The sequence below is a fragment of the Physeter macrocephalus genome, chromosome 16, assembly GCF_002837175.3.
Source record: "Physeter macrocephalus isolate SW-GA chromosome 16, ASM283717v5, whole genome shotgun sequence".
NCBI classification, from domain to species: Eukaryota; Metazoa; Chordata; class Mammalia; order Artiodactyla; family Physeteridae; genus Physeter; species Physeter macrocephalus.
In genome coordinates, this window is record NC_041229.1 from 11,900,704 (window position 1) to 11,926,241 (window position 25,538).

Genomic DNA, 25,538 nt, shown 5'->3' on the forward strand with positions numbered 1-25,538 from the left:
TTTTGCCCTGCCAAGAGGAGAAGGAGCTCCAGGAAGAGGCTGGCTGACTGCCCGTGTGGACCGTGATGGCAACTTGCTCCCTGAGGTCCTGTCCAACTCCGAGCTACTAACAGCTTGCATTTTCCCACACCTCCTAAGGTGGATAGGTCCGGCAGTCCCCCAGAGCCAGGTGCAGAGGGGCAAAGCTCCAGAAAGCTGCTGGAGTGGGTGTGGGCTTGGACTTCTCCTGCAGGGACTTCCTTCTACATGCTCACATTTGCATAAATCTGCATATGCATTCACAGGCCCTGCCTCTCAACCTCTGGTCATTTTCAAGTCAGGAAGTTATAACTGCTGTGCTGTGGGCCTTCAAGGCATTTTCTCACTCGGTCTCCTTTCCTGCCTTGGCTCCCCTCTGCATCTAGACCTCCAAGGCAGAGAACAGAGAAGGAGAAAAGATGGCACAAAGCGCACCCACCCACTGCCCCCAAACCCTCTGAGCTGGCAGAGGCTGTCCCAGGGCAGAGCTGAGGTTCCTGCCTACCGGAAGCTGGATCAGGGCTTATCCGAGGACCCAGGATCTTACCAGACGCCACTGACGCAGCGGGTGGATAAGGCGCGAGGGGCGATGGTGGAGCCCTGCTGCATGAAGCCCCCGACTGGAAACCAGAGGCTGTTGCCGAGGGAGTACTGATTCACAAGGAGGTTGCACCGGCCCTGGGCACACGGGTGGGGTGTGTACCACTCGTAGGGCGTCAACCTGTGAGAGAAAGGGACACATACCAGTGCTGCGGACGGTGGGCGTGAAGGAAGGGGTGCTGAGGGTGTGAGGGCGCTCCCTTTCCTGGCCTCATCCCGAAACCTTGGTAGCTGGCCTGTGGCTTTGGCTAAGCCCCTACCCTCTATGGGACTTGGGTTTTCCCACTGAAAAATGAGAAAGTTGGACTATGTTGGCAGTTTTGGAACTGTTTTTCTTTAATCAAAGAAACATTTTAATTTTTTCAGAATAAATCAAGTCACAGAATAGACGGCTGGGAATTGCTTGTTCTGCCTCCTTCAGTTCCCCGAAGTGACCAAAGAGAGACCCTACGGCCCCACAGAGCCATGGTTTGAAAGCCGTCGGCCTAGAGTAGTAATTCTCAAACTTTAACTGACATCAGAATCACCAAGAAGGCTTGGGAGAACACAGATCGTGGCAAAAGCGTCTGATTCGGTACATCGGGTTGAGGCCTAAGAATCTGCAAGTTCCTAGGTCATGTGGATTCCACTGGTCCAGGGACCACATTCTGTGAACCGCTGGCCCAGACGGTCCCTCAGGCTCAGGCCCCGGCTCTCAACCCTGTCTGTGTTGCAGACTCACCTGGGAGCTTTTGAAATAATGCCACTACCTGGATTCCACACCCAGAGGTTCTGATTTAATTTGTCCAGGTAAGGCCTGGACATCAGCATTTTAGGGCTCCCCAGGTGAGCACGATGGGCACACAGGGTTGAGAAGGGCGGCGCCCCCTCCCGCGGTCCCTCGCAGCCTCACGCTGGCCTCTCTCTCCCAGCGGTACGTCTGATGCCCTTTCTTCCTGCCCACCAGACACATGCTCTCCCTCTTTTGCCCCAGTCTGTCTCCCACACAAAGCCTTCCAGCTCTGATGTGAGAGACGCGTCTGGGCGTGTGCTGAGCAGGGCAGGTCTGCCTCTTCACAGGGTGTTACCATCATCCCCGGCCTTCCCTTCAGCCTAGTGTGCGTGTGCCGTGCTGCAGGGCTGGCCCGCATTTCCATCGCTGCCGCCTGTTCCCGAATACAAGGCCAATGTGCCATCGCTGGCCCCCGCCCCGAGGTGTGCTCCTTCTCTTCGTGGCCTGCGGGGCTGGCTTGTACCCGTGGTGCCTCACCTCGGTGGTTCCCAAGCTTACGGGCCATTGGAAGTGAGCTTCAAAAATACAGATTTCCAGGCCTCATCCCTAGAGATTTGGAGACGATCAGACATAGAAATTCAAGTTTTTTAAAGCTCCCTGTGTGACTCTGGTATCAGCTGGCTTGGGAACGGCTGCCTTAGAGTTGTGGTTTTCAAATATCTTTTCACCTCTAAAATCTTACCCAGAAGTATGATACATAAGAGAAAAGTGGAGCTGGTCTGAATGAAGACGGGTTGAGGTCCCAGAGCTCTGGCTGCCCAGCCTCTTCACACCGCCCCTCCACGTCTCTGTAAACTTCCAGGAGCCTCCACGCTCAGGGAACCCTGTTTGAAAGCCACTACCTTGGGCCAGGTTACCCTACACTCAGATATTACATATATAGGATATTATATATATATGTATATATAGGATGTATGATCAGACCTTTTGTACAGTTTCTTCTTGGTTAATCTTTTTGTTAATTCTGGATCCTAGGGGGCAGTGTGTGCATGTGTGTGTGTGTTTGTGTGTGTGTGTGTTTGTGTGTATGTGTAGGGCAGAGAAGAGGGGCTGTTTAAGCCCCCAGGGCTGATTGAAAAGCTTCAGGCTGTGGCAGGCGTGGTGAAGCAGCTGTGTGTGTGCGTGTGTGTGTGCGTGTGTGTGTGTGTGTGTGTGTGTGTGTGTGTGTGTGTGTGTGTGTCTGGTAACCAAGCCCTAAGACCATTTGCAGGCCCCCGAGGTTGCCTGAGAGCCATGGCTTACTACGCACAGGGGCTCAATCAAAGGAGGCAAGAGCAAACTGCAGGGCAGTGGAGACGGGACGCAGGCAGACAGTTTCCTTTGGGCAGCCGCAGGCAGTGCGGCCAAGTGCAGAGGGGAAGTGTCAGACGGCTCCTGTGCCTCGCCAGTCGACACTGATGACAGATAGTTGACAGTGGCAATGCCTACAGGCCCAAGGGGGGGGGGTGGCACCCAAATGGCACAAGCAACAGCAGCCTTTGAAGACGACCAGGTTGTAAACAAGGTCTTTTCCTGTTTGGTTGGATCTCATGGGCCAGGGAGGACTTCCTGAACTTGGCTTTGATATCCACTGGAAGAGGCACCGACTGAGTGATTCAATGCCTCTCAGGCAGGCTGGGAACTGTCCCGGGGTTTGGAACCCCGCAGTTCCTTGGGGCTCCATCTTCTAACCGGAGGGATCACAGTCTCCCCTCAAGCACTGAATAGACATGCTCTTGGGGAAGACCCCACCCCATAGAGGTGGAATGTTCACTACAGAATCATCGGGCCCTGCTTCTGTGGCCCCGAGGCAAAGGAGACCGCTGGACCAGAGCCACTGTCAGCCCTTTAGAAGCTCCTCCAGGGTGGAGAGTTGAGCACTGGGTGGGAATCGGGGATCTGAGTGAATGACCCTGAGCCACAAGAGCTTGTTCTGCTTCTGGATAGTCAGTTGGCTGTCCTGAAGCCCAGGCTGGTCCAACTGAGCCTCAGAGAGAAACAACCCTCTCTGTGCATCTTCCTGGGATGCTCCTCGGCTTCTTCCGTAGGCCCAGGGACAGTCTCTGGTTTCCGGGGGCGGGGGCAGGGGCGCTGGTTCTCCCCAACCCCTGATCTGGACCATTTGTCTCAACTCAGCAGTACTTGCCAATGCTTCTCTCTGTCCTGCCCTCCTGCTGTCAGCCACCCTCCACAGTTCCCATTCAACGAGGCAGCTGTGTTTTCACAGACAGACTCGGGCTGGGGAAGGGCCAGGCCCTCTGCAGAGGAGGGCCTGTGCCACGGAGGCCTCCAGTCCCCCACTCCAGATTTGCAGGCTCTGCTTCTTGTCATTCAGCACTTTGTAGCAGATCCTGGCAAGGACGGATGCCAGGGCTGCCAAAAGCTCGGTACTTAATCAGAGTGATCTTCTTGCCACCTTCCTCCCCTCCTCTCTCTCCCAAAGCTCCTACACAAGCAGGTGGGCTGGAGACTAGGGAACGAGAGGGGTAAGAGGCGGGGGCGCAGAAGCAAATTTGGACAAGCACACCTGTCTTCTTTGTGCATAGTAGGGGATGTGGGCAAAGACGGATGGATGGGCAGTGCCAGGCCAACAGCTGGGCAGAGTGGTTCAGGTCCTGAGTCCCTCTCCCGTCCCTCTGGTTTGGCACCAAGGGCTTCTCAACCCACCCTTCTCCGGCTCCCCACCCCCTCCCATGCAGTTCCCAGAGGTGGACACGAGGTGGCGGTGTGAGGACAGGGAAGGGGAGAGGAGAGTACCGAGCCACTAGGAAGAGGACACAGCTGACGGCCAGATAGGCTAGAAGCATGAAGAGCCAGACGCCAGGAGAAAAGGGGTCCAGGAAGGAGAAATAGCCGGGTCTGCGGCCCTGGAAATGGAAATAAAAACAAGATTCACCGTCTACATTCAGTCAGCATGGCTCTTGGGAAGGGCAGGGCAGGGCAGAGGGGATGGTGACCTGGGTCTGACCCCAGATTGCATTGCCTTGGGTTATGGGTGATTGGTTTAAATGACACAGGGCTGAAGGTGTAGAGGGGGCTGCTCTGAAACACTTACCCAGCCCTGATCTCAGCAGATGAAACAAAAGAACAGCCGGGGGGCCTCGTTACTTCCTAGGATGAAGGAGGCTCTGTGCTGGGCAAACAGAACAGCCCTCAGGGCCCCTTATGTGCTGTCCCCACATCCTCCAGGGGCAGCGTGTTTGGGCTCTGAAGCACTTTTGAACTGTTGATGTCTGCGGTGGTGGATGGAACGCTAGCCCCCCACTCAGACACTCACCTCTTTCTCGTGAGGATGCTAATATGACAGGCATCCTTGGTTTTTTTGTTTGCAGGGTGATCTCACGCACAGTGAGACCTTCTCAAACCGGTGCTGTGAGGCCCAGATTCTTATTTTCATTGTATTAGGGAAGAAATCAAAGCCCAGGGCACTCGAGAGATGTGTCCAAGGTTATACGGCTAATCAGTGGGAGAGCTGGGACTCAAATGCACGCTTCCTGACACAAAGCCCAGGGCTCGCGCCATGATGCTGTGGGAAAACATGTTTGTCCCTAGCACAGGGACATGCTTGACTAGAGTCATGGGAGCCAAAGGATGGAGCCAGGAACAGAGAGCCGAGGACCAAGCTCCAGGGCATTTTCTGTAGGAAAGTGAGATAGAATGAGAAGGAAGGAGTTCCAGAACCTGCCCCCAGTCTTGAGCTGTGTGGTCTCAGGCAAGTGCAGACCCCCCTTCAGCCTCCGTTGGAACTGGACTGGATCAAAGGTGACACCCTGGTGACCTGCAGCCCATAGACAACTTGTTTGTTTACCTGCAGTGCTTACCCATTTTGATTAATTGCCAACATTAAATGATTGGGAGATTTCACATAAAAATCCAGATTTCTGGCTTAAAAAATGCATGATCTGGCAACACTGGGCCTAATTCTCAACCAGCTGGAGCTGAGTGGCAGCTGCCCACTCCAGACAGGGCCCCTCTCTGCAGCTCCCCACGGCTGCCTCGGTCTGGCATCAGGCTTACTTCTTCCATTTACTCTGAAACCACTGGACTAGATGCTCCCTAAAGACCATTCTAAATTGAAAATGATATGATTTTATGATTCCAGGAATCTAGGAAGTCCATGGATGGGGCAGAAAATCAGTATTAAGCTCAGGGGTTCTACAAACACATAAACTTGCAAGCTCAAGAGTATATGAGTCACGGCACAGCCTACTGTCAATAACAAGGTATGTCACTTTTACACTGGGGTCCCCAGAAACACAAAGGGCAGCTGCCTATGCCAGTACTGATCTCAACCAGCTTTCTGGGCTTTCATTATCCAAGGACAGCCAGACCACGGAGCCCATGCTGAGAAACTCTAGGTAACAACAGCTCTCCCAAGGCAGCATCTAAGGAGCGGGGGAGACAACGCTGCATGGTCCCCTTGGATTCGAACAGCTCCAGTCGTGGGTGATTTTCGACTTCTCTTCTGGTGGGTTTTCCATCCCTTCCCAGGAAGCCAGTAGGCAAATTCCCAAAGCACTTGGGAGTACAGTTTTTACACTCCCATTTGGGGACCCAGTCCGGAGGGTACAGAGTGAAGAAGTCAAAGCTTATCCTCTGCCAATGGGGCACCTGTTCTTGGGCCCTTCGTCAGTGTGACTGTGACCCCTTGGGTGGTCTGTCTGAAACTGGTTTTCTCTCCCGGCAAGGCTGAGACCAGGGAACTGCCCTTTGATACCAAGTGCAAGTACTCTGCCTCACGTGCGTTCATGCTTGAGCTGCACAGAACACTCAGGCGATTGACTGGGAAAATAAAACAACTTGAGGGACGGAGCCCAGTAAGCAAGGGAACAGGAGAGAAATGGGGAGTAGGCCATTTCAGTGTGTCTGGTCCTATGACTATGTAAATTCTCTACAGGAAGAAGGACTCAAAAGCAGCAGAATGAGAGTCCCGTTAGATTCTTGTGTCCATCACGGGCTAACCATGTCTTTGTCTTTATCCTAAGAGCCAGAGGCAGACAAAGGAAGACACAGAGTGAGTCCAGAAGGGGGAAGAAGGCACTCAAGATGCATATACACCTTCTGCAGCAGAAATCACTAGCATGGGCCACTCCAGGGGTCCTTCTATCCCCCAGAGGTTCTCTGGGCAAACGTACATGAACTCTACGCCTGTCGCTCATGACTATTTCACTCTGTGTCTCCCAGTTGAGAGATATCCAAAAGGAAAAAATCTTTCATTGTAGCTTTCTGAATCTGAAACCCCATTAGATGCTCGATGTCAGAAATCTATACCTGATTGTATCACAACGAGTGAAACTGAGGAAAATGACAGCACCATTTAAAGCTGCCATATTTGGTTATGGGTGATAAGAAATGATGCACGGCCATGGGAAAAATTCCTGGAGACTCAAGTTATAAAACATAGAACATCACACAAACAAGGATCAAGACATAAACAGAACTCCATTGGAAACATATCAGTCACGTTGGCAAGGCAACATCTGATTCCACTTGTGATTGACTGACGCCAGCCAGAAGAGCAAGGAATGGGCAGTCATTTGAGATTTGGGTCTGGGCTCGCACAGCCTAGGCTTGGGCTGAGCCCAAGCTGTTTTTATGATGCCAAAGAGAAGTATGTTACTTGTAAGGCCCTGAACGCCTACCATTTTTTTTTTTTTTCTATGCAGATGCTTTTGATTGCTTCCTTCCCCAAAGACATCTGAGTACTGGCGCTTGGGGCAAATCAGGTGTCACATGCCACAGGCATTTCTTCCTAGTAATAGATTTTCCTTAACCCAAAGGATATATGGTGGTGATGCTTTTCTTCTGAAGAACTCAAAATGCTTCACTATGTTCTCTTGATTTCAGTACCCAGTTCTCCATATTGACAGATGGAAGAACTGCGACCCACAGAGATTAAGTGCCTTGCTCAAATCACTGGTGATGGCTTCAATTCCTCTGGTGCTCATTCGTCAAGCTGTGCCATAGGGATGCCATGCTCTCCTTCTTTCAAATGGCAGCTGTACCACGTCTCCCTCTCCTTTTTATCTTTGCAATTTGCTCCAGTGGACTCCTTAATTAATCCCACGCCTCCTTCCCAATACCAACAGAATCCCAACCTACTCAATCTCACCCCCTTAAAGTACTCTAAACATCATTTATTTATACCCATCATCATTTATGGTGACTCTGCTGCATTTATAGGCATTTGTATTGATTTATACATGTCTCTGTTGACTACAAGTTGGGCTGGTTCCTTCTGGCGAATACAACCACTTTGAAGGTACATAACTGGTTATATATAGTCTATGCCCCAAATGTCTATGACAGATCAAGTCCTGCAGATGGCGTGGAAAATTAGATGGCACCAAAATGAAAACTGGTTCCTTGACTTTTGTACTGTGCTTCAGACTGACCACATCAGAGACAGCATCATTGATGCCATCTGATGGTGAAAGAGACTGGGCTGGTCACCAAATGATCACAATCCCTGCATGGTGAGGCCCTTTGAATGTTGGCAGTGGAGCTGGCCATGGAGCTATGAAGTGGTAGTAATCTCCCCTTGCCTGTTGAAGATTCCTCTTATCCATAAAGAAAATCTGTGAACTCACTGATACTTCATTCTCTATGTACTAGAAGAAATGACATTATAGTAAGGAAGTAATTGCTTTCCCAGAGTCTGGAGCCAAATGCATAAGGACACCAGAGCCAGGTAATGCAGGGCAGGTAGTGAATTAAAACACAGACTCTGGAGTCAGCCTGCCCAGGATTGAATCCTGGCTGTACCACATACAATTATGTGTCCCTGTGCAAGTTACTTAACCTCTCTGGGTCTCCATTTCCTCTTTTGTAACACGGGGGTAGTAAGAAAACCTACCTCATGGGTTGTTTTAACACACAGTAAGTGCTATATAAGTGTTTGCTCCCCCTCTGTCTAATGGTAGCCATGAGTGAAGGGGGTACAGGGAGATGGTATATGACAAAAGAGGGAACTTCCCTTTATATTGATTCTCCCTCAATGAACAAGAAATACTATTTTCTGTCCTATAGGAGCACATGCTAAAGATGATTGGAGGGAGAATGCCGTCTGGCCACAGTCGCTTTCCATAACTCCTAGAGTTTCTATGGGTTATAATACATGACTCACGAGGGTTCCCCCAGGGCTCTCCAGGGAAGCGATTAGGGTAATACCAGGCTCTCTTCTGGAAGGCTGGCCCTTAGAAGCCGGTGATTGCAATCTTTGGAACTCAGTTCTACCTCAGCCTTCCCAAAAAAGTCTAGACAGAGTGGCTCAGATGTGCAGCAGGTTCTCCTGTGTCTATGTAAGGGCTGTGTACCCTCATCACCATTTCCTACACACAAACCAGTGATATCAACTCTCTTCCTTCCCTGAATCCGCTCCCTCTCCAGCACAGCCAATGACAAAGGCTCATCCTGTCCCCCATGTAGTTTTGCCAGTCTTTAGAACTAAATGGCCGTTCATAGAGAGGTTTCTTTCCACTCCCAATTGTCATCAATAGTCAATAAAACACTCTTTAGGGCTAAAGAAAGTGCCAGGAACCCATGGATAACCTCCCTCAGTGTGTCTGCAGTGGATTGTCTTGATGATATTTTGGTTTAGCATGCACTTCTCACAATTGACTCCAAGAGTTAAAAGGAAGTAAGCAGTTAATTCCTCTTCACTTAAAACACCCAGATGGGTTTGTTGCCTATATAACCCAGATGCTGGCATATCTATTTTCACTTTGCTGATTGGAAATCTGGCATGAGAAGACCTAAGTTCTAAACCTGGCCCTGACCTTGACTTGCTGAGTGATCCTAGGTGAGCCACTCAGCTTCTCTGGTGCTGTTTTCTTCTTCCAGAAAATGGGACACCACAATCAACATGAAGGGGGGGATGTGAGAACTACTAAAGTAATGTTGATAAAATCCTTGAACTTCTTGAGAGAGGAGCACTCAATAAGTAACCAATATTAACATGATTATACATTCAGGGAACCATATTTCCATTATATGGGCTATCATGTTACTTAGCTTTAAGGAGTAGAACTTTATTCATTTTCTGTTTTCTTATAACAGAGTATTAAGCAGTATTAGAAATGATTCACTGGTTTACTTAGCTTTGTTCTCCATTCTCCTAGACAGTCTTTCTGAGATGAAACACACCTGCTTGAAAAACAACTAATACATCCAGCAAAAATGCCAGGCATTAATTTAATGTTGACATTTATTTCTTGCTCACTTTTTAATCACTGTCTGCTTTGTTTTTTTCTTTTCTTTCTGTTTTTTTTTTAAACTTTTGTTTAGAGAGAAGACTCCAGCCAAGAGTTAAGAAGAGAAAAAGAACAGAGTGTGAAACTTTCACATTTGCTATTCAAAGGTGAAGCAGGACATTGGAGGGGAAAATAGTAAACTCACATTTTCAAGGGAGCCTTAGATGTTCTGGCTGGCTTAGGACACTATATGGGATCATAGATAGTATCCTCTGATTAGAAGGGATCTTGAAAGATCACCTAACACATGACCTTGACACAGAGAAATATACCTACTGTACCATAAAGATAGATAATTGGAAATGTATGGACTTGGAGATCGAAAACCTGGGTTCCATGCCACCCCCACCATTGCACTCTCTTTCTTCTTTCCACTGCACCACTAGCCACGACTGGCCTCAGAATCCTTCTGTGCAAAATGGGAATCCTACTACCTACCTCGGGGGATTGCTGTACTAAACCAGAGACTGTATGTGAAAGTGCTTCATGAATAGAGGTGCCAGATGATGTTAGTCAACATACAAATATCCTGGACATACACCCAACCTCCTTGAATATATTGACACTGAATTTTTTAAACTTGATTATCCATTTGGGGGCTATCTGTGCCAATGTCAAATCCCAGGTTGGTTTCTGGCACGCTCTGATGAGGCTTTGCTTCAGCAGTCAGTGTGTGCTTGAGGCATACAAACTTACTTTAATATTAATCTGAGCAAAACATCATTAGGGAAATTGCTGCTGCAGAAAAAAAAGAGAGAGAGAAAACTACATGATATACTCTAACATCAAATGTGAATGGTTTTGTTTTGCTATGCTCTTTTCTCTTCCATTCACAGATATTTGGGAGCTTACAGTATGCATCAATTCTATAGAACTCTGGACTGCAAAATGCATCAATTCTATAAAACCCTGAACTGCAAAATGCCCTTGGGGTTACACTACTATGCTAAATACTGAACTTCTCAATAAGAAGAAATGAGCTAATATGCCAAGGAAATCAAGAGAGTCTTGAACTTCAGATTCTGCCAAAGCCAGAATCCTTAGTCAGCCTCTGAGTGGCAGGGAGTAGAGGTCAAAAGAGCTAAACATTCTTCTGATTTTGGCCCTGGAGATGCCTGGGCAAAAACAGATTATGCCCCAAGGTTGGGAGGAAGGGAAATATCCCGTAATCAACTTGTGATGATCCACATTCATGAAGGAACCTAGATAATCTGAGATTGCTGGAAATTCACAAATTATTTCTGGTTATCTTTAGGCTTCAGAGACATACCTGCCACCACTTGTTATCTTGGAAGGTTTTGAAGAATTTCTAACTAGTCATTTATCCTTTGTGTTAATTATTTTTACTTTTGCACACAGGTTTGATTAACACCAGACGCTCACTTTTCAGTAACAATCACTCCTGACTCAGGTGACCTCAGACATAGAGGTAAGAGATTCTAGGTCATTATAGATTATAAATGAAATTAAATGAACCATATTTTTGCTCACAGAGAACTATCAATCAGAGAAAATTCACAAAATAATAAACACCCAGCATTCAACTTCAATTTCATCAACTTAACACTATTGTATCAGAGAGAGCTTCTCTGTGTAGTTTTAGATTTTGGCGCTCATGGTGAACTCTGCCGGGCTACCCTTTGGTATTAGCTGTTCCTGCCGATGCCTCTTTTGTTTCAGATTCTGTGAAGTTCATCTCAGACTTGTTCTCACGGGATCTCCCGTGATTTAATCGATTCAGGATCGTTCTCTCCCCAGCTCACTCTTTGGTACTTTCTAAGCATTCTGCCTCATACACAGAATGTACTCAATAAATATTTGTTGAATAAATGCATAAACTGTCAGTTCTGCTTAGTGTGAGCTGTTCACGCCAGCACTCAATTTTTACTCAGCTTGGCCCCCTGTTAGAAATCAGATCTGAGCAGCCGTATGGCACACTAGTGTCTCAGTAAGGAGGTGGGGAGAGGGGAGGGATGCTGACCAGAGAGGGGAGCTGCGTGGGTTAGGTTCTCCAGAGAGACAGAGAGAACCAGGAGGGGGCCTGTGTGCGTGCGTGTGTGTGTGTGTGTGTGTGTGTGTGTGTGTGTGTATGTAAAGAGAATTATTTCAAGGAATTGGCTCATGTGATTGTACGAGCTGGTAGGTCCCAAATCTGTAGGGCAGGAAACTCAGACAAGATTTCTACGTGATAGTCTTGATACAGAATTCCTTTTGCTTTGGGAAACCCATTTTTGTTCTCAAGGTCTTTTAACTGATTGGATGAGGACCACCCATATTATCAAGGGTCATCTCCTTTCCTTAACATCAGCTGATTGTAGATGCTAATTGCATCTACAAAATACCCTCACAGTATCATCTAGACTAGGGGTTGACCAAACATCTGGGCTTTAGAGCCTCGCTGAGCTGACACATAAAACTTCACATCCCAGAACTAATGCAGGGGAGCTCATACAGTTATAGGTTTGCACGTGGTAGGAAACATTTGGCCAATGATCCAATTAAGATTGTCTAGAGGATCAGAGAATTGGAGTTTGGTTCTGGCCAGAGTTGATATTCAGGACAATCGTGTCCTGGGTGGTGACGGTAGCCTAGCAACAGATGTTCCCAGGCGGTGGAAACACTTGGGATGATGTGCCTTCACCCATGTGGTTTCTCTTGGCCCATCGGGTCACGAGTGGAGCTCTAGTGCCCTTGGCCTTATTCAAGAAATCAAGGCCAGAGCCTTGTCATGTGGTCTGGCCACAGCAGAAAGGCTATGTGTCTCCATTTCTTTTGGATCCTCCCTCAAGGCTCAGTTGGGTGAGGGGGCACAGTGGGGCAGGCTCAAGAAACAGCACTGGCTGGAAAGCTGCCTCGGGGGTACCAATAGATGTAATGATGACAAGAACGTTGTCCCAAGAGTCAGGAGACCTGGATTCCAGGCCCAGCTCCAGAGGTGACCTTGGTCTCCTCATGTGTAAGATGGGAATTATAACATCTTCCTTCTTTCCTCAAAGAACAGCCCTGAGGACCAACTGAGAACAGGGGCACAGAGAGCCTCACTTACAAGTTATGCACAGGTCACACAAGGCGGGTGGCAGCCTGGTGTCGCAGAGAGAGCACAGGCTCTCACCACACCATCCTGGGTTTGAACTCTGCTCTTACATTAAGTGGTGTATGGGCTTGGCCACCTTTTTAGAACTGATTGCCACTGTTTCCTCATTTCTAAAATAAGAACAAGTAGACTGTATTCATTCACTAGGGCAGCCATAACAAGGTACCAGCAACTGGGGGGCTTAACACAACGGAAATGTATTGTCTCACAGCTCTGGAGCCTAGAAGTTCAAAATCAAGGTGTCAAGGACCATGCTGTCTCTGAAGGCCTTACAGGAGGGTCCTTCTTTGTCTTCTTTGAGCTTCTGGTGGCAGTTGGCAATCTGTGGCGTCTCTTGGCTTGTAGATGCATCACTCCAGTCTGCCTCCAAATTCACAAGGGCTTCTCACCTGTAGGCCTATGTCCAAATTTCCCACTTTTTATAACGACACCAGTCATTGGATTAGCCCTGCCCCATTCCAGTATGACCTCATCTTAACTTGATTCTATCTGCAAGGATGCTGTTTCCAAATAAGGTCACATTCACAGGGCTGGGGGGTTAACACTTCAACACAGCTTTGGAGGGGACGCAATTCAATCCATAACAACAGCCCACATCACAGGGGCCTGAAGAGTATCTGGCACATAAGAGGCGCTCAGTGAATGGGAGTTATCCTCATGGGAAGGAGACGAGGAGGGATCAGAATCCCCCTTCAGGGCTTTCCTGGTGGCACAGTGGTTGAGAGTCCGCCTGCCGATGCAGGGGACACGGGTTCGTGCCCCGGTCCGGGAAGATCCCACATGCCGCGGAGCGGCTGGGCCCGTGAGCCATGGCCGCTGAGCCTGCGCGTCCGGAGCCTGTGCTCCGCAACGGGAGAGGCCACAACAGTGAGAGGCCCGTGTACCGCAAAAAAAAAAAAAAAAAAAAAAAATTTCCCCCTTCACTCACAAGACAGACACATCTGTCACAGCATTGACTGTGACCAAAACCTCCCATTTCTTTCTGTCTTAGCCTGGAGAGCTTGGGATTTTGAGGCTGTCTCTTCTTCCAGATGATTTGGCCTCTTTTTCCAAGTTGGGCAGGGGTCATGATGGACGCTGAGGTCCAGCCCAGAACAGGGCTCTTTGGAGCTGCCTGAGTGGGCTCTACAAGAAGACCTTCCTCCTGCAGAAACGGGCCACAGCTCCTGATGCCCTGGCAGCTGCCAGGCTGAGGCTGCAAATACAGATAATCCCCATTCTCCAAGGCTGAGATCAGAAGCTGACGGGTCACTTCCTCAGCGGGCATGTGGGGTGAGCTCTTGGGTCCTTCCCTGTTGGGCAGCCTTGTGGTGCCAGGTGCTGGAATACACCATGTTGGCATGACCTTGGAGGCCTAAAGTGACTGGACCATTGGGGAAAGCCATATAGCAGCTGTGCACTTAGAGCCAGTTTGGATGAGGGTATACTCTCCCCTCTCCTGATGCTCCCCCCACCAGCCAGTAACTTTGACATCACGCCCATCCTCTGGTGCCCATGGGGGAGCTTTCTCAAACTCATTTTTATACTGACTCTAGCCACCTAACCAGAGAAGTCTTTTTTTGTAAGGAACGCAGAAGAGGGGACAGGCTAGGTATAAGTGACATTACATTATCCGCTCTTTATTCCCCAGTACAGATATTCAAGAGAGGGCGTCTGCATTGCCTCACCAGATGCAATGCTCAAAGTGAACAGAGGTGGACCTAAAAGTTGCTGAAGGCCTTGAGAAGTCCGGGGTGACTTATCTGGGCTGGGGACCCACCCCCTAGAAGGAAGCAGAGTGACTCTTGGGGCCGATCACCGACACACTACGAACCAAGGGTTGATCATTCTTGGCCTTCCCTATTCAGTGAGGCAGAAGCAGTTTTTACTGGAAAGCCCACAAGTGTGACTTTTCCATTCCTCCTGTTTGCAAGTCCTTGCAGCTGATGGGGGAAAAAATAGCCCAGCACATTTGCATTTAAGTCTTGAAATCTAAATATTTCTGTGAGTCATTCATTATTACCATATAACTCAGTGTTTGCATGCGAATAACTTTAATGCCATAAATGCTTATAAAATAAATCTCTTACCATATGAACTCGGTAAAGAATGCTAATTCCCAGAGTCATGAATGGCTTTGAGAAATCAATCACCTTCTCCCGTTCAGCAGTAATGGTGAGGCCTGCCACGGCCAGATCTGCTTTCTGAAAGGAACAGACAGAGATCATCAGAGGGGTGGCCACATGAGATGGGGGCACAGGGTCTGGTGATCAGAGGCGTCACTAATGGGGAGATGTTTCTCTGGTCTGGCTTCTCTGCTTGGGGACTGACCCTAAGTAGCCAGAGGTCTGAACGATCACTCATGAAAAGACAAGGATATTGAAGCTGTAACTCATGTTCATTTGAGGTTAGACCCCTTTAAATATATAAATTAGTATAAAAAGGGGGTATCACTACTGACTGTTCAGACAGACTCAAAATGCCCTAGGTGAGGGAGAACTGGCAGATAGAACTGGATACTCAATATTGAGTAGTTTTTTATTCAGCTGATTAACTAGTTGAACAACAAAACTTCACTGAATCCCCCTGCTGTGTGCACTTTGGTGAGGGGGTTACAATGAAAGATAAAAATGATGGCATCCTGGAAGTTAGAGGCAATCTAATGCAACCCCAGGAAATAAAGGCCAAGAAATTGAGCAAGGGCCCCAACATCACAAACTTTGTCCTTGTCGGAGGTAGGACCTCACCTCAGGCTTCCTGGACCACTGGCCTTATGTTTCAGTCAAGGTTAAAATCCAGGTGACACAGCAGAACTCAACGAAGGGTCTCTGGTCCCTTTCATGCAAAATCACCAGGTGTTTCCTTCTTTTCCCTTTGCCCCTGCCCTGTACCTCAAGTGCCCACACCCGATGGAAGTCTGGCCTGAATTAAGGTCTCCTGGGAAAGGAGATGCTGTCAGCTTCCTCAGTACACCTCTCTGTCAGGAAGTTCTTCCTTGTGTTTAATTTCAGTCCACCCTGTTGCAAAGCAAGCTTACTACCTATTGGCCTGCTCGCCTATACATGGAGGGGCGGGAAAGGCCCAGAGCTGGCGTTCAGTTCTGGCCATACTCTGCCCTAACTAGCTAACTAGCATAGGCTAGTCATTTCACTTCTCTTGGCTTCCTTAATCTCATCTGTAAACCAAGGATGTGGGGTTTAGACAGTGCCAGAATCCTTCCCAGCAATTCTCTGCAAGTGATTCTCAAAACGTGGTCTAGGACCACCAGCATCAGAATCACCTTATTCTTATTAAAGAATAAGAATATTAAAGAATAAAGGGCTTATTAAAATGTGAATTCCTGAGTCTCATCCCAGACCCCCTGGATCAGACTCTGGTCGTGGGGCCCGGGAATCTGCATTTGTGACAAGTTGCCTAGGTGATTCTGACTTATACTGATATTTAAGAACCATGTTTTATAACCTAGACATGTATCTCAGACTGGTCTCCATTGAGGTTTACATTTCAGCTTCCTTAACTCCTAATTCTGGTGGATCAGTTGATATAAAAGATGGAGAAAGAAATGAGGAAAAGAGAGGTATCCAACAATCTACAAACAGGCCAATCAGTTCTGAATAAGTGTACACACACACACACACAAACACACACACACACACAGGCACATACACACACATGCATGATTCTTCCTAAATCATTGCAAAGGAAGTAAGGAGAGAGACATGCCACCCTCATTTTATGCACAAGGGGATTTATAAGTTGTGTACAAGAAGAATACATCCATTGGCAAAGATCAGTTTCTTCTCACCTCAGCCCCAATCCTCCACCCCAATTCATGCTAAAGCAGCCACATGATCCGGCATCGGTTAACAACTTAGGGCCTTATAAAGTGAGGCCAGGCTTAAAAGAGACTAGAGTGCAGATGTAAGAGATTTTTAACGAAAAATGTGAATGACTCATTGGGTTCATTCTGTATTTCTCTGAGAGAGTGTTGATAATTGCTGTCAAGTGAATCAACCCTGGAGGAGAGAGTGAAGTTTGATTAGAAGATTGTTAGTGCCTTCATTTGGGGGACCCTTCAGAGAGTTGTTTGGGCCTTTTAGAACCTCAGCCCCTCCCTCAACGATGGTGGCCCCGACCTGAGTTCCTCTCTCGAGCACACATGTAAAGCAACAGAAATCAACCACAAAGGCACAGCAGGTGCAGTGCTGGTCCCCTGTGTGCAGCCAATCAGCAGCCAAGCCCTGCAAGGACCTTGGGAGGAGGAGACAAGAGTTAAATGGGTTGGAGTGAATGAACTGAAGAAAAGCGTAGAAAAATGAAAACTGATAAGACGGGCAAGAGGTAACCACAGCATCCTGTCCTTTCTCTGGTTATTAAAAAAAAAATAGACCTATCCAAACCAAGTAACCAAAATCAACAACTCTATCCTCAAATTTCTTGCCCCCCAACCCCCCGCCACAGCCTTCTTCCCAAAAGGGGAAACTTTGGATTGCAATTTGGAAATCATTTTACAAGTTTATAAAAGTTGGCCAGTGATGACATTATGGTGAAACAATTCCATATGGAGAGAAAGCTGGAAATGGACAGCGTCCCAGGAGGGTGCTTTCCTGGATAGGAGCAGGACCACACACCCTGGGAGAGAGTCTTCCCCAGGCTCGGACAGGGCGCTTCTGTCTACTCACAAACAGACACCTCCCCAAACTGGGCCAAACAGGAAAACTGTCTCCTGTGGAAACTGCTGCCTCCTTGCCCCGCAGCCCATCTCTCTCTCCTTTGTCCCCTGCTCAAGAGTAAGCTGGGTGGGGGCAGGGGAGGCAGGGAAGGAGGGATGAGAAGCTAGGAGAAACCGTGGAGGTTATGTACTGGTTGTTTTTTATTTTTCATCGACTCAGTAGAGAACAGTAATCAGGTACCTTGGCTTCAAGGCACCCTGGGGTACCAGCAACAACCTGGTGGGAGCAGGTTATTCCAAAAGGCGTGCATGCCTTTTCTTTCACCTTAGTTAAAAAGACATTGTGCTATAAAGCAGACTTAGATGCGGAGATCATGTGCCACAAAATCAAACTAATGACCAAAGCGGCGTGGCTGCAAAAAATGCTAGCAATTGTGGGCGTGGCAGGCCAAGGGAAGAGGGGGCACCATGACAGTTCACCCCAGCCCTTCTGCATCTCTGGTCACTCGGTGGGGAGGGCTGTGCTCTCCAGTTGAAAGAGCCACAGACAGGACGTCAGAAGACCTGGCTGTCGTCACAGCTGGGCCACAAACTCACTGTGAGCTTGGGCAAGTTATTCCACTCTCCAGGCCTTAGTTTCCTCCACTCTGAAATGAGAGTTCAGTCAGATGCTCTCCAAGCCCTTTTCCGGCCCTAAAATCCCAGGCTTTCATTTTGCAGGGCTAGGAGGGGAGGAGCTTCATTTAACTGGCCCCTATTTGCTCAAGAAGATGAGAGTGGTCTCCAGAATTGAATGCCTCAGAGAGGTGGAGGAGGAAACTGTTTCTCAGACTAGTCAGCAAAGAGCAGCACCCAAGGAGGGAAGGCCAGAAAGGTCAGGAAGATACAACACCATCTGGAGAGAGCAGATCTGGAAGTGTAACCCCGGGGGCTGGGGGGTAGTTAAAGGGTAGGACCCCCGGAGCCAGAGAAGGAAGACTGGGAAAAGGGAACATGCAAAGAGTCCTATTAGCATCACGATGTTCCTGGTTTCTGGTGTGTGTGTGTGTGCGTGTGCGCGCACACACACAGGTTTATAAATACATTCTCTCTGAGAGAAAGACCTCTCTCCTCTTCCCATTTTTGATTGAAAGTGTTCTTTGAAGAGCTTTGTGTTCTGCCTCTGAGAGATCCCCTCTTTTACCTCCTGGATGTTAGTGGAATTTCCGAGGGGAGGGCAGGCTGCAGGCAGCCTGGAGGTGACTTCCAAAACATACTACTTTTCGCCTCCCGGGATTAAATAGGGGTCATGTGACTGCTACCCTCACTATCAGAACCGGAAGGCTTGGGGTGGCCGCTGCTCTTCTCCTGGATGTGGGGCCTGGCTGGGAGGAAGATAGTGAATTCACAGCAGGGCTCTGGTCTGCGCCTGTCTGAACCTGCTGCTCCCACCCTGGGCTTCCCTGACATGCCACCAGGGAGGCCTCTGCCCGCAGTGCCAGGTCCGGAAAGACCTGAAGGAACAAAGCTTTCCTCTGTCTCCCTCTCCTCCTCTTTTAGACACCTGCTGCCCCCTGTTGGGCCCAATTCTCTCCCTTCCCCTCAGCAGTGCCCCAGCACCCTGGGCAGACTTCCACAGCTTCAGCCCTGCCCCATCCTCCCAGAGCCCCTCCCTTACATGGAGCCCAGCTAATGAGAGGATGGGGCGGGTCAGAAGACCTGGCTCTGCCTTTTCCTGACCAAATGCCCATAGCAACTCACTTATCGTCTCTGGGACTCAGTTTACCAGGCTATACAATGGGGCAATGCCTGCCTATCAGTATTATGTGAGAGTCAGGAAGAGATGATGGGTATGGAAGAGCCCTATAAACTCTGCACACTGTAGAGTCCGGCCACACCAATCTGGGACTCTGAAGGCAGTAGAGAGGGTGGCTGAGACTTAGACTTCAGCATGGGACAGACCTGTCTGGACTCTGTTACTTACTTACTTGTTGTGTGACCTTGGGCAAAAGTCATGTAGCCTCTCTGAGCCTCAGTTTGCTCATCTGTAAAGTGGGGATAAAAATAGTACCCATCTCCCAGAATTACTAAGAAAGTGAATGAGATGATGCTTGTAAATGCTGAGCATGGGGCCTGGTTCAAAGTAAGTACCTGATAAATGTTTGCTCTTAAGATGATAATGATGATGATGAACTTGATGATGCTGAGAATCTCAACAGGGACCTCTGGAGACGATATCTTTTTAAAAAAATATTTACTCGGCTGCGCCGGGTCTGAGTTGCGGCATGCATACAGGACCTAGTTCCCAGACCAGGGCTCGATCCCGGTCCCCCTGCACTGGGAGTGCAGAGTATTACCCACTGGACCACAGGGAAGTCCCTGGAGACAATATTTTAACGCATGATGAGCTGTAGGAATGGCTGGGGAGCAGTCAGGCCTGTTCTACCTCCATGTAGGCAGAGGCCTCTGGACACTTGGCCCCTGGTAGCCTTTCCTAGGTGACCTGAGACATCCACACAGCTGTACTGACACACTGTGCTTCCCTGGTGTGACTGCCCATCTCTGAAGATCCACGTAAGGACCCTCTTAGGCCTGGTACTGTCCCATCGCTTAGAAAACTCAAGGAAAAACTGCCATACGGCCTGGAAACCAAATCGGGTCATTCTCCACAGCCTCTTCCTCGTTATATGATTCTCCTCTGGGGACGGCAGATTAAATGACGTCCCCAGCTCCCTTTGAATTCTTGGATCCACCATGCTATCTCTGATCAGCTTCCAGATCTTTTCTCTCTGGCTTTTTTACACGGCCCTCCTGCCTCCCAGTCGCCCAGGGTCCTGCCCCCTGGGGAGGCGGCCGTCCTCTACACCAACAGCTTTCTACTCTTTTGCCGGTCACATCTGCACAGATCTTGTTTCACCTGCTGCTCAGGCCCCATAGTGCCTCACATTCTTTGCTGGCATTTATTTAACTCTGTAATTGTGTTACTTAATGCTGGAAAGCTTTGGGAGGCTACAGTTGGAGTGAGAAAACGCTATACAGAATAAGGCTGTACTGAGCATTGCTGGAAGCCTTCATTCCAAGGTAATTGTCTCTGGAGATCCCCTGTACATTGAAAAGGCTTACAGAATTCCAAGCAAGGCCAGGCCTGAGGCAGTGAGAGCGGCGAGGACATTATCCATAAATACCCAGAAAGGAAAGACCCCCAAGTCCACCAAGCCTGGCTTGGCAACTCACATTAGGCTCTGGCTGAGGATCTGCGGGCTGAGGGTGACATGGGGCCATGGAGCTCACCGGCCCACAGTAAGCGCTGTGTCCTGGGCTCTGCCCTTGAGTGTGGAGTCTCAGGGTAGGCAGAACCCACTGCCCCCTCCCCAGCAATCCCTTCCTCTTTAACACTCAGCATCCCCTCAACACTCTTTATTGACCGCCTGCCCTGCTCCAGGCAGTGTGCAAGGTTCTGGGATACAGGGGTGGGCAAACACAGGCATGGTCCCTGATGGCCAAGAGCTTGCAGCCCAGTGGGAGAGGCAGTTGTCAGATTGTTGAAGAAAAGATCTGTAAAACTACGGCTGTAATAAATGTTATAAAGGAGTCATTTGTGGCCCCATGAGCAGGTAGAACAGTGGTTGGCAGAGTCTTCATGGGAGCTTTCTCAAGATGAGACTCAGTTACCTGAACAAGAATTACCAGTGAGAAGGCCTGGGGTGAGCACTCCCAGTGGGGGGGGGGGGTCAGCACGTGCAAAGGCCCTGAGGCAGGAGGGAGCTTGGTGCATTCCAGGGGCTAGAAGAAGGCCAGAGTGTCTGGAATACACAGGGCTGGGGAGTGTGATGTAAGATGAGGCTGGAGAGGCAGGCAGAAGATGCAACGCCTTGAAGAGCAGTTGAAAGTCTCTGAAGTATTTAAGCAGGATGAGACTTGTAATCCTAACACGTCTAACGCCTATAGCCCTTCCTGTGTGTCAATTTACTAACTAAGCAATTTACATGTGTTACTTCACTCAGTGCTCACAATACCCTTATGAGGTAGGTTACTATTATTACCCTCATTTTACAGATCAGAAAACAGAGGCACAGAGAGGTTAAGGAACTTGCCCAAGCTTGCACAGCAAGTAACTGGCTGAGCCAGGATTCAAACCTGGGCCATTTGGCTTCAGAGGCTGCATCCTGAACCTGCAACAAATACAATTGGCTCTAGTGAATTCAAAAGATGGAAGAGAGACAAGAAAGGACCATCCTCATTTTTATCCTCACTTCCTTGCCATTTATACCACTACACTAAGGGCAATCTGGTGTCTATGGCATCACTTCACCAACGTCACTCCAGCCGGTCAGCAGTGACCTCCATGCTACAATGCCTATGGGGTGCTATCCAGCTCTTATCTTGCTGAATCTCCTAGCTGGTCCCTCTCTCCAGCCCCTGCCTGGCCCTCCTGAATGAGGCCAACGTCAAGCACATAGCTCTCCCTCCCTCCACCTGCTCTGTCTTGTGACTACATTGCCCTGCTTCTCTGCCACCAGACCAAACTGGGCTCAAATCCCAGCCCTCCAGTTACTGTGTGACCATGAGTAGGTTTCACATCCTCTCCAAGCTCACTTTTCTCATCTGTAAAATGGGGATTATAATTACCAACTCAGGGTTGTTATGAGGATAAATGAGATAATACATATAATGCACAAAGCACAGTGCCTGGCATATTGTAGGTGCACAATAAATGGTGGTTATTAATATTCTTTTTCTAACAAAATTCACTTTTATGCCATGACAACTATATCTGTCCTCCCTCTTGATGTGTCTGTGGGAGGAGGTGAGCTCCACGTCCATCATCTTGATCTCCGCCCCTACCTGTCCTCCCTCTTAAACAAGTATCCATGATCCACACTCCTTTAAAGCCCAGCCTGGGAGTCAGGCCCTCATGGTCCGCCCATCCCTCTGAGTTCAGTCTAATTTCCCAGCACTCCTCCGGAAGCCGCCCCCACCCCGCCGGGAGTCTGGTTCAGCCAACTTTCAAACACACCTTGTACTTTCCTACAGGTGGAACTCAAATGATGCCACTCCTTCTACCTGGAATGTCCGACAGTAACTCTACTCTTCAAGGTCCATTCAAAGTTTACCTCCTCTGTAAAAACTTCTCTATCATCTTCCCAGGAATAAGCCTTCCCTCCTCACGATCAATAAGGGAGCTAAGACACGGCTTACACCATTCAGGTGGCATTTGCCTTAAATTGCCTTGTGTTAGAACAGGGGGCCCGGGCTCACACTCCAACTCTGCACTTATTAGCTGTGTGATGTTGGGAAAGGACTTACCTTCTCTGTGTTTCAGTTTCTTCATCCGTAAAGTGGGCACAACAACAGTTCCCACCCTCATGCAGCCTCTATAGGAATTAAATGAGCAACCCATGCAAAGTCTCTGCCTGGTGCAGAATAATTCTCAATAAATGTTAGCTCTTACTATTATTATTATTGTCAGTGTGGACATTCATGCACATAACTTAGCTCCCCATTAGATTATAAGAAGCAGGGACCACGTCTTCAAAAAACTTAAACTTATATAGTATTTCAAAGTTGCCGTTTAGCTCCATTTTACAGATGAAGAAACTGAGGCCCAGAGAGGTTATTAATTTGCTCAAGTACACACAGCTAGGATATGGAGAGAGCTATCTTCAGACGTACAGATTCTCAGGTCTGCTTTCTTATGACTGCACTGTTCATAGTGATGTTCTCAAAGTGGACACACAGTAAATCTCTAATTAACAACCAGTGCAGCTAACAGTGCAGGGTACAGGGGGACAACATCCCAAACATGGCCTACCCTCCAGCCCCTCCTTGCTGACAGCAGAATCAGGCTGATTTCGGACATGTTGCCTGTATGTAGGAGGGATTTTGTCAGGAAGCTGGGTCATTATAACCGGATTCAAGTCATGGTCTGGACACTGTGAGATACAATTCCTCATCCTCCAGCCTAAGGAAGACTTGAAGCCCTAAATCCCCACTAGAGGGCTCCCTTCTCCCCTTGCCCCCTCCCCGGGCCGGGCCCAGTTCCCTGCAGCTCCTCGGGCTACACAGGGAGCCCAAGCAGAAGGGAAAGGGCCTCACACCCCGCGATTAAGGCATTAGTCAGCGGTGCTGGAGATGCGGGGTGGTTAATTACCCGCCGGGAAGAACGGGGACAGGCCCTGGCTTTCGTGCTGCTCAGTGGAGCAGATTAACATCTGCAGCTCAGCCCATTTCAAATTAGATTATCTACTCACTTCCTGTCTTTTGACCCATTCACCTGCTGGGTGCCTTCCTCCCACCCTCCCCTGCCCTCACCTCGTGAGATGCCCAGGGAACCTGCCGTGATTCACCGGGGTCTCCATGCTGAGCTGCAAAGGGATCTGAAGGCGCCGGGGAGCTCACTCTCACTCCTGGCTCCCCTGGCACTGGCAGGAACCCTCAGACTCCCTAATAACAGGCCTCAGCAACGTGCACAGCTGCTCTCCTGCCGCAAGAGGAAGGCGGCCTTCCCACTTCACCCGCCGTGGGCTGGGGCGGAGGAGAAACTTGTAGGGTCCCATGGCACCTGCAAAATGTCTGGTGCCCTGTTCACTGGGGAGGCTGGGGGTCAACCCCACGCTTTCTCCCGTCTTTCAGGCCAGGATATGGGAACAAGGATAAGGGAACAGGAGTAGGACCAGTTAGTCACCTGTCTCACACACACAATCCAACCAGCCTGCTTCCTATTCAGAGGGAGGCCTTGATCAGAGCCTTTTTGGATCCACCTGAGCCCAAGTCTGTGGGATTTGCTCGTGTTCCCTGGACTGAGCCTCCAGTGCTCGGAGCCCAGCCCAGAGGGGCATCAGCGTTCCTGGGGAAGCAGCAAAATCATTTGCAGGCCCAGTGCTGTTTCTCAAGCTGACAGCATACTCTCAGGGCTGGATGAATTTCTTTAGAGTTAAATTAAATTCCCCATGAAATATTTAGTTAGTTCAGCTCAGGGCTGCGTAATTGGCCTATGTGGGCAGATGTGAGGAAAGAACCAGGCTTGAGGAAAGAAGGGCTGGCAATTCGTTCACGGGTGAAGCGGTGCAGCACAGGGGTCCAAGCTGGGTCAGGAGGCCAACTAGATATTGCTGACCTTTGACCTCTTGTCACATGCTCCCATCTCTGGCCATAGACCCTCTTGCCCTTCCGGGTCAGAGAGATGTATGTCTGAATCCCAGCCCTGCAACTCTCAGCTTAGCAAATTACCTGAAATCTTGGCTTGGGTTTCCTTACCTCTAAAATGGGAAAAAGCATGCCTATTTCTCATGACTGGTGTGAGGATTAAATCCGGTGACCTGTGTAGACGGAGCCCAGGGGTAGTCCTGCCCCTTACAATCCCCTCTTCCAACTGGAGCCAGTGGGGTGTCTGAAAGCTAAAGCAGATCATGCCATTCTCTGTATTGTCTTTTTACTCTTTTTTATGCCATGGACCCTGTTAGTGGTCTGGTGAGGTCTGTTAACCCCTTCTTTTTTTTTTTTTTTTTTTTTTTTTTTTGCGGTACGCGGGCCTCTCACTGTTGTGGCTTCCCCCGTTGCGGAGCACAGGCTCCGGACGCACAGGCGCAGCGGCCACGGCTCACGGGCCCAGCCGCTCCGCGGCATGTGGGATCTTCCCGGACCGGGGCACGAACCCGTGTCTCCTGCATCGGCAGGCGGACTCTCAACCACTGCACCACCAGGGAAGCCCTGTTAACCCCTTCTTTAAAAATATTTTTAAATGTTTATTATATTTGCTGTACCACGTGACTATATTACATAATACAGAATTACATAATTGTGATACACTGACCACGAGAGCCAGAGGTAGCTCTCATAGCAACATTCGAATGGCACCTTTGGCGACAAAGCCACAGGTATGGTTAATACCACTATGATTTGTTGCCCACATTTGTAATCGAAGGAAATTTTACATTTCAGTTTGAATTTAGAAAAAACATAGATGTAAATTTTTCCCTTCTAAGCTTATGGTCTCTCAGACGCTTGGGTGTGCATGGACCCCAGGAAAATAACCCAGAGAGACCCCCCAGTTTACTGACTGTGATTCCTTACTACGGCCCACCAGGCGTTGTGTGATAGGGCCGCGCCCTGCTCCTCAAATATGACCAGTTCATTTGCGCCTTGGAATCTTGGCATTTACTCTTTCCTCTCCCTCTGCTCCACTCTGCCCTG

General features: G+C 49.0%; 1 protein-coding gene across 1 annotated transcript in view; it reads right to left on the reverse strand.

Moving 5' to 3' along the window:
* Positions 1-25,538, reverse strand: part of GRIK4 (glutamate ionotropic receptor kainate type subunit 4) — a 307,210-nt gene that overhangs the window by 25,847 nt on the left and 255,825 nt on the right. Inside the window, exons 12-14 of the mRNA XM_007121709.2 lie at positions 14,785-14,898; positions 4,127-4,236; positions 566-739 (exon numbers count right to left, since the gene is read on the reverse strand). Coding sequence (XP_007121771.1) covers positions 566-739; positions 4,127-4,236; positions 14,785-14,898 — 398 coding nt within the window. The remainder of the gene's footprint in view (positions 1-565; positions 740-4,126; positions 4,237-14,784; positions 14,899-25,538) is intronic.